This window comes from Alosa pseudoharengus, unplaced genomic scaffold, assembly GCF_046254945.1.
Source record: "Alosa pseudoharengus isolate Yale_2024_CS ecotype anadromous, Long Island Sound unplaced genomic scaffold, YU_APseudo_1.1 YU_APseudo_1.1_scf_15, whole genome shotgun sequence".
NCBI classification, from domain to species: Eukaryota; Metazoa; Chordata; class Actinopteri; order Clupeiformes; family Clupeidae; genus Alosa; species Alosa pseudoharengus.
This window is the reverse complement of record NW_027468620.1, coordinates 5,865,392-5,880,150: the sequence shown is the minus strand read 5'-3', so window position 1 is coordinate 5,880,150 and position 14,759 is coordinate 5,865,392. Positions and strand designations below refer to the sequence as shown.

Sequence of the window (14,759 nt, the reverse complement as noted above, 5' to 3'; positions counted from 1 at the left end):
TCTGGAACTGAAGCACGAATGGTTAGCATATTTCTAGGTAATAATACAAAACCCAAGCTAAAGTAATGCAAATATAATACTAAAACACAACTTAGAACTAGGCCTACTTATGTACTCGTCCCACTAACGAGTTTGTTTATTTGTTTCCCCGACCAGTGCGGTAAAGTGCAAACACACCAGCACAAGACGGCTCTAGATAGGGCTGAGCTCCGCTCTGGTAAGGTTAAATGGCAGATCATTCACGAGAGGATTTTGAGATGCAGATTCCCAAATGAACGCATATCCACAGATTTTGTTAGAGTGGTGAAATACATTCACACCGCTGACATTATATTGAGGAAAAAGTATAGCCAAGTAGCTCAGTGTAGCCAGACGGACCTTACTTAGGCCTAAATTAGGACTTTAAAAAATATCGGCGCAAATTATCGGCCAGAATTCTGTTATCGGACCGATAATAATATTTTCATTTTTTTACTTATCGGCTAATAATATATCGGCCGCCGATATATCGTGCATCCCTAGTCACAAGTGCTGTCTATATAGCAAAAACTACATTTTTCCAGCACCTAAAGCTAACCTATCAGGGCACTTGGCTTAAGTTTGGTTAATTTCAAATGCCCAGTTAGGTTAGTTTTAGCTGCTGGGTTATTTATTACCTGTATAATGGAAAGTATTGTGAGTAAAGTCTGTGGAGGTTAAAAGCATGTGTTATTTTCTTTCAGAGATGGAGGATATTATTAAAAAAGCAGTTATCAATGAAGAGAAAGGAAAAGGTGGATCCAGGAAAGCTAAACTAGATGTTTGTGTCATACCACGTCAACAGAAAGATATTCATACCATTGTAATGGGCAAACTGAAAAACCTGGATGGACAATACAGCACATTCAATTGCACCTCAAAGAAAGACCAGGAAAAAAATTATTTCAAATTTAATTGTCTTCGGTTTGGACATCCAAAGCCGAAAAGTTACCGATCTGTAGGCTGCAAGGCTTATGTCTCATTCAAAGTCAGCACTGATTGGGAAGGTTACACAGTAATTGTACAGCGTGTACATGACCACCATACTAACCATAGCACCAGCGATCCTGGGGATGTACACTCAAACTGTATGGCCCCTGAGCTGAAAATTAAAATAGAAGAGCTCCTTTCCCTTGGAACAAAACCAGACATAATATTAACCGAGTGTCACAAGTGGGCCAGAAATCAAGGACACAGTAACGTTCATGATAGAATGTACTTTGTCACTCCACGTGATATTGACAATGTGAGAACAACTGTCACGAGAAGGAAACACTTCAATTCTAATGACAACCAGAGTGTTGAATGTTTATTGACTGGGGCAATGCAAGAGCATGTGTTATTTTACCAGCCATACACGTCATATCAGGAGCTGATTATTCTTCTTCAGACACCGATGATGAAGTCAAACTTAGATAAATATGGAAAGCAGCTTGTGTTTGTGGACACCACTCACTGTGTCAATCAGTATGACTTTCCTCTGCTCACACTCCTTGTAAGGGATGATCATGGACGAGGAGTTCCGGTGGCATATGCCATTGTTAGCAACGAATGCCAAAACACTCTGGAGAAAGCTCTTGCACAACTGAGGAAGCAGTTCTTGTGCCCTCCAAGGTAAACCGAAATCAGTGTTTTGTTTTATGTGTGCATGTTGCAATTGTGTGACTGTTCTCGTGTCAATGACCTGGCTCATGCCTCTCTAGTATCTTTACTAATCTAAAAACGTAAGCCTGTTGGGCACATCTTTACATTGGCTGTGTATGGTGTCCAAGTTCATTTTTTTTTAAATTTATACTGTATTGGAACCTACACCCCCACCATGCACTGAGTTTTGGTCACACCCATTTTGCCATAACCTTCCTTTTAGGGCATTCATGGTTGACAAGGACTATGCTGAAATCAATGCATTATCAAGTACTTTCCCAGAGTCTGCCATCCTTTTGTGCTGGTATCACGTCTTGCAGGTAGATCATTTTTAAGTCCACTGCATATTGCAATAGCTTTTCTTTACACTCTCAGATTTAGTCAGTGTCCTCCATTGTTTAATTGTTTCCCTTAATCAACAGGCAGTTGAAAGATGGCTATCCAAAACGGACTCTAGTGTGCATGGACCCTCCAATGTTAAGATCAGAGATTGCATAATATCTTTTTTTACAAACTCAAGGCTTGTAAAACTGTAAGTGTATTGTAAGTAGGTCTGTGCATGCGTGGACTTGATAATATAGGCATTACTATGGTGAAGTAGGCTATAGCGATATGTTGTGAGTTGAAATTCTAGGCATGTTTTAGGTGTACTGTACATAGCTTATTTGTAGTATTTTGACATATCTTCATCATGTTACAGCATACTACATCCACTAATGTATTTGAAAATGATGTGATTCATGTACCATGTAAACTTGTGTTTTTCATATTTCTTGGAGGTTGCTGAATACAAAGCCACATCAGAGAAGTTCTGTCATGAATTTAAACAGTACCCAGCTGTGTGCCATTACTTCAAAAGGCACTGGGAGGATATTGGGCACATGTGGTCAAATTATGGACGTTGCTTCAACCACTTGGATTCGGAAACGAATAATGTGATTGAACGGTAAAAATGTCATTTTTGCCCAACCTTACATGCTATACATACTAAGTTATTAGCCATACATATCCTACTGTGTATTTAACAGGTGTCTAGCATTGATAGCAATCAGTATAATTATTGTTTTATAAATATTGTTCTTCAGATTTTTCCACAGGCTGAAGTACCAGTTTCTCGGCGGCTCCAGAAACAGGCGCATCGATGACCTCATTCAAGTGCTTCTGGGAAAAGCTGAGGATTACTTTACAATCATCCAAAATTTGCAATTTGCTGGACGTATAAAGAATAAATGCACATTCATTCATTGTACTTCACCAGAAAAAAACAGAGGATTTGATCAAAGTAATTCTGACACTCTGTATGTCCCATTGCCAACCACTGGAAGCACTACAATTGGCAATCTAATCACAGAGAAATCAGTGCAAAGTCATTCAGACAGTGCAGATGTCCCTGGGCCAACCATATGTAGCACTAGTACTATGGATAATCTAAACACAGATAAATTGGTGCAAAGCAATTCAGACAGTGCAGGAGTTTCTGTGCCAACCATGGGGAGCAGTACTACTGAGTTGACAAGTGTTGAAAAATTAATGAATGTCACGCGGATTGTTAGCTGTTGGACAAACATTCCCAATCGCATTGAAGATATGATAGACAGACTACATAGCCATGTTGTACAGGCAGAGAGTCAAGGTCACATCAATGTCCCATTAATGTTGTTGACAGAACCCTTAAAATCAGACCATTATTTCCAAGTCGAAAAGGTACTATGGGTTCAGGCACTTTGTCTTGCAAAGCTGAAACACCAGCGAAGACAGTGGAAACCCCTGATTACCCTCTCAAAAAGCGATTGAGAAGCTCAACATTTAAACATAAACGCCTCAGATTCTCTAAGCAGTAATGGGGGTCAGGGCAATTCTAAACCAAACCCTTGTAGTGCAACAGGCAAAAGATACTGTCTAATGCTCTTACAGTATAATCATGTGTGCATATTGATGATGATATGTGATGAAAGACTGTCTCCGCTGTTACTTGTAGCGGATGTTGCCCAGATCCGGGCCTGATCTGACCTCAGGGGTGTATAATAAAACAAGAGTTGGTTAAGCTATGAACTCTGTTATGACGGTGAAGTTGGTTCTGATTCTGTATGAGATTAAAAATTGTTTGATTCAGTATAACATGAATGAGAGTACTAATAAAGCATGTGTCTAGAACACAAATTATCGTGCGTGTTCTGTGTCACCCCCCAACACACACACCATTACACCCCACACAACCAGTAGGCGTAAGTCATTTAGAGAATGTCAGAAGGAAGTAGGTACATAATTGACTAATCTTTATGGAGAATACGGGGGGGGGGGGGGGGCTTGTTTCCTTTCAGTCTATGGAAAAAAGTGACTGCATGTAGAACGCACATTATTAAATAATAGATTGCGCCTGCGCCAGCTGACATGACTCACAGCAGATATGGAATTTTGTCTGCATTGGCTATGGTGCAAATTCCCTTACTATTCATTAAATTGAACATTATGACTGACCATATAAATCACTATATGTTTACTTAATAAACCATTGTAGGCATACATTTAAAAAGTCATTATATCACACAATTTGGTTAATTAGATTTTCTGTAGGCTAGCCTAACCATTATACCATACCCCCTCCCTACACACACTATTTCATCACACCCCATTATTATTACTTATACCGGTAATTCCGTTGGAGTAGCACGACAATGAACTACTTGAACTGATTAGACAGTGTTATTGTGTGTTCAATTTGCCCATACATGTAAATGTATGAAATTATTTAAAAAAAAGAAACTCAGAATGAAGAATGTTTTTATTTAAAAACTAAAAAGTCTGCATCATGAACAACAACGACATCATTCTGTTTAGTATTTTTTTTTTTTTACATTTTGGGACTAAACATTCAATTGATCCAATTTCGCGCACAGCACGGAAAGAACATGGACCAGTGCAGCTGGTCCGAACGAATGGGTCTCTAAACTAAAAGCAGAGTCGCAATCGTACATTTTGGCGTTTTGGATCATCTTCATCAGAGTCTGTCTGTGAAAAAAAAACATCAATCACAGCAAAACAACAAATTATTATAAGACCTATGGTATGGCATATGGTTTAAAACTAGGGCTGTGAATCGATTAAAAAATAAACTAAATCACATGCATCCATTTTTGGCTATTACATATTTTACATATTTAGACATATTTTAAAAACAATTTTGGCAGACGAGTGAATCAATGAAAAGCCAAACTAACATTATACACTTTTCTACAACTCAATGACTGAACTGAAGTGATATTAATTTGGCTACCCCAGCATCATTAACAGCTCAATCAGCACACTAGGCCTCCTTTCTGCATATCTGCAAACTGTAGTTAAAAATATTGGTGTCCTAGTTGATAGTTCTTTAAATTTTAGTAAACTAGTGAGCAGTGTGGTGAAGGGCCGCTTTTATCATCTAAGAACTTTAGCTAAGCTCAAACCTTTTTTTTTTAATATCACAACAATCACAAAAAACAATTATCCATGCTTTTATCACATCCCGCCTTGTAAATGTAAATCAGGTTTGGCATCAGTGTAGTGCCTAGAATCAGATTTTTAGCATGATAAATGCAAATGACTGAAGTTTCCATTCACTGTCAAAGATTAGTTTAGGTTAGATTCAACTTCATTGCCATTGATTGTGAAGAGTACAAGTACAAAGACAACAAAATGCAGTTTGCGTCTAACCAGAGGTGCAAATAAGCAGAAAAGTGCAATGTGATGATATACAGTACAGACAGGTGCATTGAGGTGATACTTCAGACTTGACGAACTATAATACTGTGATTGAATCATAATACTTACTTTGTTTTGTCTGCCATGTCTTCAGTGACACCCTGACAGATGTCAGCTGAATTGACATTGTGGACCAGGCTCCCTGCAAACCCATCCGCCAAGTCCATGGCCTCTCCCTCTGTAAGACAGCTGAAAATTGTCATTTTTGTTTTCTTTTTTGGTGGCTGCTGCAGTACCACTGGAGGCAGGTTTGCCCTTCTTCCCTAGAAAGAGAATGAAATTGAAAATTGTAAGGACTCTATTTCTTTTTGAATCTATAGCTTAAAAGTAAAAAAAGAGTCCCTATCTTTGTAGGATTTGGCAGCACAGTGGTAATTTGAAGAAGCTTGTTGGAGCCATTTTGGGTTGAATTTAGTTAAACCACATCTTGTTTTATATAGTGCGGTCTAAATTGGGTCAGGTACACTGTTTCTTGAAAAAAAAAAATAGTTAAACAATATCAAGAGGGGGTTGGATAATTTCACTGGCAACTGTATAGTGGGTTGAGGCAGCCGTGGCCTACTGGTTAGCGCTTCGGACTTGGAACCGGAGGGTTGCCTGTTCGAACCCCGATCAGTAGGCACGGCTGAAGTGCCCTTGAGCAAGGCACCTAACCCCTCACTGTTCCACGAGCCACTGTTGTTGCAGGCAGCTCACTGCACCGGGATTAGTGTGTGGTTCACGGTGTGCGGAGAGTGTTTCACTAATTCACAGATTGGGATAAATGCAGAGACCAAATTTCCCTCACAGGATCACAAGAGTATATATACTTATACTTACTTATCCTCAATGTGATTAGGAATATAAATTGGCACTACAGACATTTCATGAAAACCTACCCCAATAAGACTCCTGAAGACATTGGCCGACATGTTTTCACCTTTAATTCTTCGCTGTATTTCCGCCGGAGTCATTTTGTACATTTTTTTTTGGCCCCCGTGACCGCTAGGCGACCAGGGACTGCAATACTGCCTTGCTCCTCCTTTTCCTGGGCCAGTCTCTGGCCGTCCTCCTTTTCCTGGGCCAGTCCCTGTTCTTCTTCCTCCTTTTCCTGGACCTGTCCCTGTTCTTCTTCCTCCATTTCCTGGACCTGTCCCTGTTCTTCTTCCTCCATTTCCTGGACCTGTCCCTGTTCTTCTTCCTCCTTTTCCTGGACCTGTCCCTGTTCTTCTTCCTCCTTTTCCTGGACCTGTCCCTGTTCTTCTTCCTCCATTTCCTGGACCCTGCCCTGGTCTTCGTCCTTGCTGTCACTGCCCTCAAGGTTTCCCTTTCCCTGATCTTCTCCCCCTTCATCTCCTAACATATCTTCCTTCCTCCTTCCTTTCCTTCCTTCTTCTTCCATGTCTTCTCCCCATATACTCCCAAAAATCTGTCCCTTGTCTGCTAAATTTTTTCTGATCTCTGAAGTATAAAGATGAATGTAAGTGCTCTGTAGCATTTTAGAATCATGAATTCAAGTTCAGTACAACTAAGTTCACAATCAGTTCACATGCAGTTATCAATCATCTGTTAATGTTAAAAAAGTTTTATACTAAGTAAAATTAGAGTGATAAATTGTTGAACAGAATATGTACTCACCTTTACAATAGGCGCAAATAGGACACACTTTTGTTGCACAGCGTGCATGCCTGTAGGCAGCACAGCCATCACACTTGACCTTAAATGGAAAGAAAGTTGTCAAATACTAATAAAGTTACACTTTAAGGATTAAGGTTTTTAAATTTAGGAAGGTGTGTTAATTGTCATTCCTACATGGTGTACATCAGGGGTCTTCAATTGGCGGGCCGCGGTCTGGGTCCGGACCCGGACCCTGACGTGATCCTATCCGGACCCGGACCATATTGAGATTTTCACTACAGATTTTCACAGCTGCGCTAAATGTTTCGTAGGCTATAACACAGTGGTCTCCAACACAGTGCCCGCGGGCACCAGGTAGCCCGCAGAACGGCTATGAGGCGCCCCCAGCTCACCTTCTAAAAATAGCCATCAGGTCCCCTGCAGATCACGCTCTAAAAACACATTGTGAAGTTTTCAATAGATATTCTAGACCAGAACCATTTTAAGAATGTACAGTATGTAGCCACACATCTGTAACATTAAATTGATATTGGTGATACCTTACAAAAAACATTTAAAGTTGTTGATGGATGGGTTCAAGGAACCAGCTGTGGAATATCCCTCCTTGTCTCAGCTTAAATCTTATTTCAAGTTCACGTTAAGATCTTAAAATAGCTCAGGCTACTCTGTTTTACTCCCAAAAGCCGGATATATAGACAGAGACTTTCTAATAAAGAGACACAGCACTCAGAAAATCCTCTATAGAAATGCATTGGGTTAGTCTGTCTACACATATCCCACCCCTTCCGCGGCAAAACGTGGACATGTGAATACATTGAGCCAATCATGTGGTGTGTTGTGAAGACATTGTGCCAATCATGTGTTGTGATCTCGCAGCTGGAGCAAAGTTGGTGTTGTGAAGCCATGCGCATTTCTGCCGAATAGATGCCCGATAAGTCCCCAAAAAGCATTGAGATATCGCCGCCGAGTGGAGGGACTTGCCTAAAAGGACTTTGATATAGATAGATAAATAAAAAAGATAGATAGATAGATAGATAGATAGACAGATAGCCTATACAGGCATGTTAATCATTCAAATATTATGATGCTCCGGGCCATTGCTTGAGGAGGGCTTAAGTAATTGAATACCCCTGGTGTACATGAAGGGACGAAATAAGGGTACTCGAAGCAAAGTGAGAACGGAGAATAGGTCAAACAAATGATAGTTACACTCAAACATGATTTTTAAACTGCCCCAATAAAGATTATTCCCATAAATGGTTACATGGTATACTTCACCTTTGTTTCAGATCGCATTATCCGCCGGCAGTCGCTGCACTTTTGTGTCCTGTCTACAGATGAAATTAATTTAAAGTTAATACATAGAAACCATGCTGATGGTTAACCAATTTCATGTATACCATAAATTAACATGATTTGTATTCAGGGTTTCTTCCTCATCCTGTGTGTACTCACATCATCAGAATGTGTTGGTGGTAAAGCATAGTGGGCATTACAAAAAAAAAAGGTTATTTTTAGGCCTTTATAGTCCTAAAAGCGAAGGTGGAAGTCAAAGGTGGAAGTAAATAGCCTATAGCAAACTTATTTGGTGTCATTTGAATCATCTTTTTATGCACATTAAGAATATCAGGTGTCAGTGCCCAAATATTCGACAGAGCTACATAGAACAGAACAGATGTGGAATACAGTTACAAACTCGACTTTTGCCGCAGTGGGACTTTAAGTAAAAGCATAAACAAATCTATCCCATTTACTATGTATACTATGTATAATGTTAGATAACTGAAATACTTTACCTAATGACCTGAAAAGATCATGGCACAGCTGTGCTCGTATTTCGGACATCTCCCATCCAAAGTCCTTCACAATGCCCTGCTCAACTGCCCCACCATGTAAGAGCGCTTGTGCATACTGGGGAATGAAGAACAAAGTGGCCTAAAGATTAGAGAAATAAGCTTGTGACCAAAACCTTCTCCAGCAGACATGCTAAATGTTCCGGAAGATTGAACTGTACTTATAAGTAGCTTCCAGGTTTGAATATGTACAGTATGTGATGAGGGCACTGAAGAAATATAGTGAGTGCTATGTTGACAAAAATAATCACTGATTTAGTGCAACAATGCAATGCAATATCAACAAAAATTACCAGAATGACATGGACACCACAAGAGTGTCCATCTGTCTGCATTGGATGCTGGACATTAACAATCTCCCAGGGCCCATCACAGCCCCTCGCTGCAGCAAATGAGCTGGTCAGAATGGAGAAAAGATAATGAGGTAGTTATTTTGTATAGATTCAAGGAGTTATAACTGTAACTCGGCTACCACAGAAGGTGCATCATAGTTAGGAACTATGCATTAGGGAAATGGACCCCAGTATAGTGTTAATCAGGTAAAAAATAGGTTGCCACTGTTTGCGGATATCACCTCCAGTTGTTCAGGATATCCTGTTCCTTGGCTTTGGACTCTCCAAGGGAGTTCATATAAACTACAATTCTCCGTTCTATGCCTGCATACTAGAGCAGAGAACATTGTGAGTTTTACAGATTCCAAATTTCAACAGTTTTTATGCACGGAAAGCATGTGAAAAAGAGCAAGCAGCAGAGCACTTACAAAAAGAGTCCAATGGTTGCTGTTCTCCAGCATGGCTCCCACGACATACTTCTGGAAGATGTTCATCTAACAGGAGAGAAAGAAGAAGTTAAAAACGTCAAAATTTAAATGACCACAATAGGTATAGTAAGCCCAAGTCTGCTGACCTACTGCACATTAAGAAAATACACACACACACCTTCAAAAAGTAGGAGTTTCTGGCTCTAGAAGAACCCTCCGAGATTTTGGTCATTATGTGGCTTGGTACATTAATGGTACCTGGAGAGTCCTGCGTCAAACAAAAACACAGAAATAGTGAGATTACATTTAAAAACTTAGCCAAAGTATATTATCACATCCTGCATCTGCCTCATGAGTACTGATAATTAAATGCTCAGTATTAATAATAATACCTTGCAGAGCAGAAAAAGGAAAGAATCGATCACCTGTTGAAGAAACATAGTTAGATCAATTCAAATTCCTGCATGCATTCCAATGATTTTCTTTCAAATTACTCTTTGAACCCAAAATTTGCTGTACATTGTTTGCTGAACAGCACTAGTAGGTTAATAGGCAAATTCTACCATGCCCCCCCCCTCCAGCTTTTAATGTTGTATTTACATATTTTTTCAAATAGTAAAAGTAGCAATTTATCTGGTTTTAAAACTTAAAATCATATGTGACATAATTTCCATGCATCTACATTAACATATAGACACATGGCTGAAAATTAGTTGGAACCTCATCTGAAATATATGCGTCCTCGAAAAGATTCTTCAGACTAGACACATAGATAGTGTGAGGTCCAACCGTTCCAACAAGGTTATCTAATAAAAAGGAAAAGGATATCTTTAATTTGACATAATTTGAAATAAACTAATGATGACACTTTTTATCACGCAGCCTTTCACACTTACCAGGCATCCTGAAAGGTTTCCCAGTTTTCTGAAACATAGATTCAAATGATTAAAATAAGGTGTGGACAAAATAAGGATGAATGTCACTGTCATATGTGGGCCCAGGCTAAACATAATGCTGGTGGTCCTGGATCAACACTTAATGACAGCATAGAATAACTGCGGCTGTGATTGTCCAGGACTAACAATAAACAACAGTCCAGGATGAATGTCACTCTGTGATGGTCCTGGATCAACACTTAATGACAGCATAGAATAACTGTGGTTGTGATTGTCCAGGACTAACAATAAACAACAGTCCAGGATGAATGTCACTCTGTGATGGTCCTGGATCAACACTTAATGACAGCATAGAAAAACTGTGGCTGTGATTGTCCAGGACTAACAATAAACAACAGTCCAGGATGAATGTCACTCTGTGATGGTCCTGGGCTAACATTTTGCGATACCACAAGATAAATGTGATTCTGTGATGCTCCTGGACTAACGCTTTATTTTTTATTGCTTATCCGTTTCAATTCAAATTCACTTTCATCACCTCCACTGCTATCAATGAAGGTGTGATATTTCTGTCTGTCAGAAATAAATTGCCCCCCAACACCACCACTTTCATGTGAGGCGGGAGACTTGCAGCTAATTGTAGCATCGCGTGCATGCGTTGCTAATGCCATAAAGTTTGATTAAAACACACATTGCTAAGGAGTTTTGTCTGTAATGTTATTTATGCAAACATGTCTACAGACTCACACTGGCTATTAGCTTGAACATTTTAGTAGTAAGCTACCTTTAGGCTAGTTCATACCACCACAAGTCTGCTATTGCACTAGCTGGTCATGCTAGGTAGCCTGTTTTTCATAGGATCAAAGTGCTTAGCCTACAGCCTAATGACAGGCATTCCATCATGTTAAGAGATATAACTGGGCACTAATATTTTTTTTCGTATCAATATCAGACTTGGTAGCTCAACCTTTTCCAAATTTAGAACAGCTAACACACTACCTAGTTATGCTAGATATCATTATTAGATTGTTTTTAGACACATCCCTGATAGCACAGGGGCGTTGAATCCACGTTGAATCAACCTCCGCCGCTTCAAACAAACGTGGATTCAACGCCCCTCAACGCTCCTTTGCTATCTGGGATTAACTCTATAATGGTTTTGAAAACGTTCAAGAGGCAAATAATCGTTTTGAGTGCTTAAAACTCTTGGAAATAGGCTCTTACCTGTAAGGCACGATTGTAAAGAATCAAGAATCACACAGTGAAGAATCCACTTGTCTGCGATGCACGGCTAGTAGCTCTGAAATGTGAAATTGGCGGGAGCCTGTTTTTTTCACCTTCACGTCGCACTTTTAATCACATCACAATCCAAACTTGCCACTTATTGGTTGGTTGTAATGTTCATCCAGGGCAAATAACTTCGTTATTGATCCTGGACTGTTAGTTACTTGGTGATATCAGATCGTGCGTGGTGCCACGGAGACTGACAAATTACCTTGAAAGGAATAAACTAATTGATACCACGGTGCAAAAAGCTGGAATTCCTGGCTTCTCCGGGTGCTTAGAGCATACCAGCATGATTTGGCACCAAATTCAATTAGCAAAGCGTGAGAAGAGAGACCTGCACGTTGTGTTCTTGGATTTGGCTAATGCTTTTGGGTCTGTGCCGCATAGTCTGTTGTGGGAGGCCTTTGATTATTTCAGAATCCCAGGTAGCATTAAAAGCCTAGTAAAAGCATACTTTCTGGATATTCAATTATGTTTTACTACAGCTGATTACACCACAGGTTGGCAACAACTTGAGATAGGAATCATGGCCGGATGTACCATCTCCCCACTTGCTTTTACAATGGCAATGGAGGTCATTATTAGGGCCTCAAAATGGGTAGTGGGCGGGGAGAAGTTGCAGGGAGGGCCACGCCTCCCCCCGATTCGGGCTTTCATGGACGACATGACAACCTTGACGACAACCGTTCCATGCACCAACAGGTTGCTGGGTAAGTTAAATAGTAATCTGCAATGGGCCAGAATGAAGGTGAAACCAAGTAAGTCTAGGAGTCTCTCAATTATTAAAGGGAAGGTAACAGATAAGAAGTTTGCTATAAATAAGGAGGTGATTCCCACAGTTCTGGAGAAACCAGTGAAGAGCCTGGGAAGGTGGTATGATGCAAGCCTTAGTGATAAATCACAGGTTGAAGACTTGAGACAGGTCACTAGGCAAGGTATTGCAAAAATTGACAAGTCGGGGCTGCCAGGTAAGCTCAAGCTGTGGTGTTTGCAGTTTGGTTTGTTGCCTCGGCTAATGTGGCCATTGACAGTTTATGAAGTTCCTCTGTCAAAGGTAGAGAGGTTGGAAAAAATGATCAACTCCTTTGTCAGAAAATGGCTCGGAGTCCCACGCTGCTTAAGCAGTGTAGCCTTGTATGGGAAGGGTATTGTAGAGTTGCCAATATCTAGTCTGACAGAGGAATTTAAGTGTGCTAAGGCTAGATTGGAATTGACTCTTACTCAGTCCAAGGACCCAGTGGTGAGGAAAGTTGCACCCTCCGTTAATGCAGGGAGGAAGTGGAACCCAGAGCAGGCAGTTAAGCAAGCTCAATCAGCATTGAAGCATAGAGATATAATGGGCCATGTGCAGCACGGGCGGGGGGGTCTAGGGGTGGGTGCAAGTAAACCCTTGTGGAGTAAGGCTTCTGCAGGAGAAAAGAGGAAAATGGTAGTGGAGGAAATGCATAGACAGGAGGAGGCTGTAAGATGTACTAAGGCAGTGTCGCAGGCAAAACAAGGGCAGTGGGTGAACTGGGAAGGGGTGGAAAAAAGACAGATTAAATGGAAAGATCTATGGGGCATGGAAGCTAGTAAGATCAGATTTATGTTAGGTGCTACATATGATGTGCTCCCATCTCCCAAGAATTTAAGTCAATGGTTTGGTGAGGATGATAAATGCATACTTTGCTCATGTGTGGGCAGTCTCCACCATATCCTATCAGGATGCAAGGTAAGTCTCACCCAGGGGCGGTATACGTGGCGTCATAACCAGGTATTGAAATGTATGGCAGCGGCAATAGAGGATAAAAGAAGAGAAGTCAATTCATTAGCAGCTAGTAAAGGGGTAAGGCAAATTAACTTTGTACGTCAGGGGGATAAACCTTGTTCCGCGAAGGCCAGGTGTAAAACCGGCCAGTTGAAAAATGGGGTGGGCTGGGAAATGAAGGTTGATCTTGGCCAGCAGATGGCGGTACCTCCACATATAGTGAGTACTAAGCTACATCCTGACGTAATTCTATGGTCGGATTCAGAGAAGATAGTTTACTTCATTGAACTCACTGTTCCTTGGGAAGACAGAGTGGAAGTGGCCAATGAGCTGAAGAGAGCTAAATATACTGAAATAACAGAGGAGGCAGCTAAGCGAGGTTGGAGTGCACGATTAAGGCCTATTGAAATCGGTGCACGTGGGTTTGTGGCCAGATCTGCTATTGGCTTGCTGTCTGAATTGGGCATTTGTGGTCGAAGTCTAAGGCAGGTGGTTAGTAACATGTCCTTAGCAGCAGAACGGGCAAGCGAATGGTTGTGGGTAAGGAGAAGTTACCCTTCCTGGGGCGCAAGCTAAGGTAAGCTAACTGGCTCATTTGTTTTGGTGGTGGGTAAGGAGAAGTTACCCTTCCTGGGGCGCAAGCTAAGGTAAGCTAACTGGCTCATTTGTTTTGTGTTTGTGATGGACTGTGCCTAGGTTGATGGTACTTGGCTAAGGTTCTTTATGGTTTATGGTTCAGTCCACATCAACGGGACGGACCGACCTAGCCAACTTAAACCATGCCTAGGTTGGTTAAGGGTATTTGGATGCTTGTTGTGGTAATATAGGGCAGCATGGGGCGTAAGCTAACTGCTAACTGCTGGCTAATTTGTTTTGTGTTTGGGATGGGGCCTAAGATAATGGGCTAAGCTAACTGGCTAATTTGTTTTTTGTTTGTGATGGGCTGTGCCTAGGGTGATGGTACTTGGCTAAGGTTCTTTATGGTTTATGGTTCAGTCCACATCAACGGGACGGACCGACCTAGCCAACTTAGACCATGCCTGGGCTGGTTAAGAGTATTTTGAGTATTGGATATTTCAATGTGGTAATATGGTGGTAGCATGGAGGGGAGTGTCTCCAGGACGCTGGTTTCACTGTTAAGCCTTCATGAGGTGTCGTGGGCCTAACTTAACGAAACATCGGTGAATGAGGGTGCC

At 41.0% G+C, this 14,759-nt stretch overlaps 1 protein-coding gene and 1 long non-coding RNA gene across 5 annotated transcripts; one reads left to right on the top strand and one right to left on the bottom strand.

Annotated features, from left to right (window-relative positions):
- The first annotated feature begins 1,066 nt into the window (after positions 1-1,066).
- On the top strand, positions 1,067-2,167 carry LOC143124828 (uncharacterized). The gene is made up of 3 exons (XR_012987104.1): positions 1,067-1,632; positions 1,886-1,982; positions 2,085-2,167. It is a non-coding gene; the product is annotated as an uncharacterized LOC143124828 (long non-coding RNA).
- Positions 2,168-4,495: 2,328 nt separating this feature from the next.
- Positions 4,496-11,922, bottom strand: LOC143124827 (uncharacterized). Of its 4 annotated transcripts, XM_076286515.1 has the most exons (13): positions 11,754-11,922; positions 10,530-10,557; positions 10,354-10,439; positions 10,026-10,058; positions 9,812-9,901; positions 9,634-9,699; positions 9,448-9,536; positions 9,167-9,269; positions 8,817-8,931; positions 8,299-8,351; positions 7,021-7,099; positions 5,473-5,666; positions 4,496-4,671 (listed from the first exon to the last, which is right to left on the bottom strand). In XM_076286515.1, the coding sequence occupies exons 2-12, from the start codon at positions 10,534-10,536 to the stop codon at positions 5,515-5,517; spliced, it is 873 nt and encodes a 290-aa protein (XP_076142630.1). In that variant the 5' UTR covers positions 10,537-10,557; positions 11,754-11,922; the 3' UTR covers positions 4,496-4,671; positions 5,473-5,514. The 4 variants fall into 4 exon arrangements, 3 of the variants coding, with proteins under 3 accessions (XP_076142630.1, XP_076142631.1, XP_076142632.1); XM_076286516.1 differs by lacking the exons at positions 10,026-10,058; positions 10,354-10,439; XR_012987103.1 differs by lacking the exons at positions 4,496-4,671; positions 8,299-8,351 and having other exon boundaries at positions 5,599-5,666.
- Between the last annotated feature and the right edge of the window lie 2,837 nt (positions 11,923-14,759).

Excerpts from the sequence above, each read along its gene's own strand:
- LOC143124827 (XM_076286515.1), bottom strand. Across the intron at positions 10,059-10,353 it reads ACGCATATATTTCAGATGAG|GTGATCGATTCTTTCCTTTT; the intron begins GTTCCAACTAAT and ends TTTCTTCAACAG. Across the intron at positions 9,270-9,447 it reads GATATCCTGAACAACTGGAG|CTCATTTGCTGCAGCGAGGG; the intron begins GTGATATCCGCA and ends CATTCTGACCAG.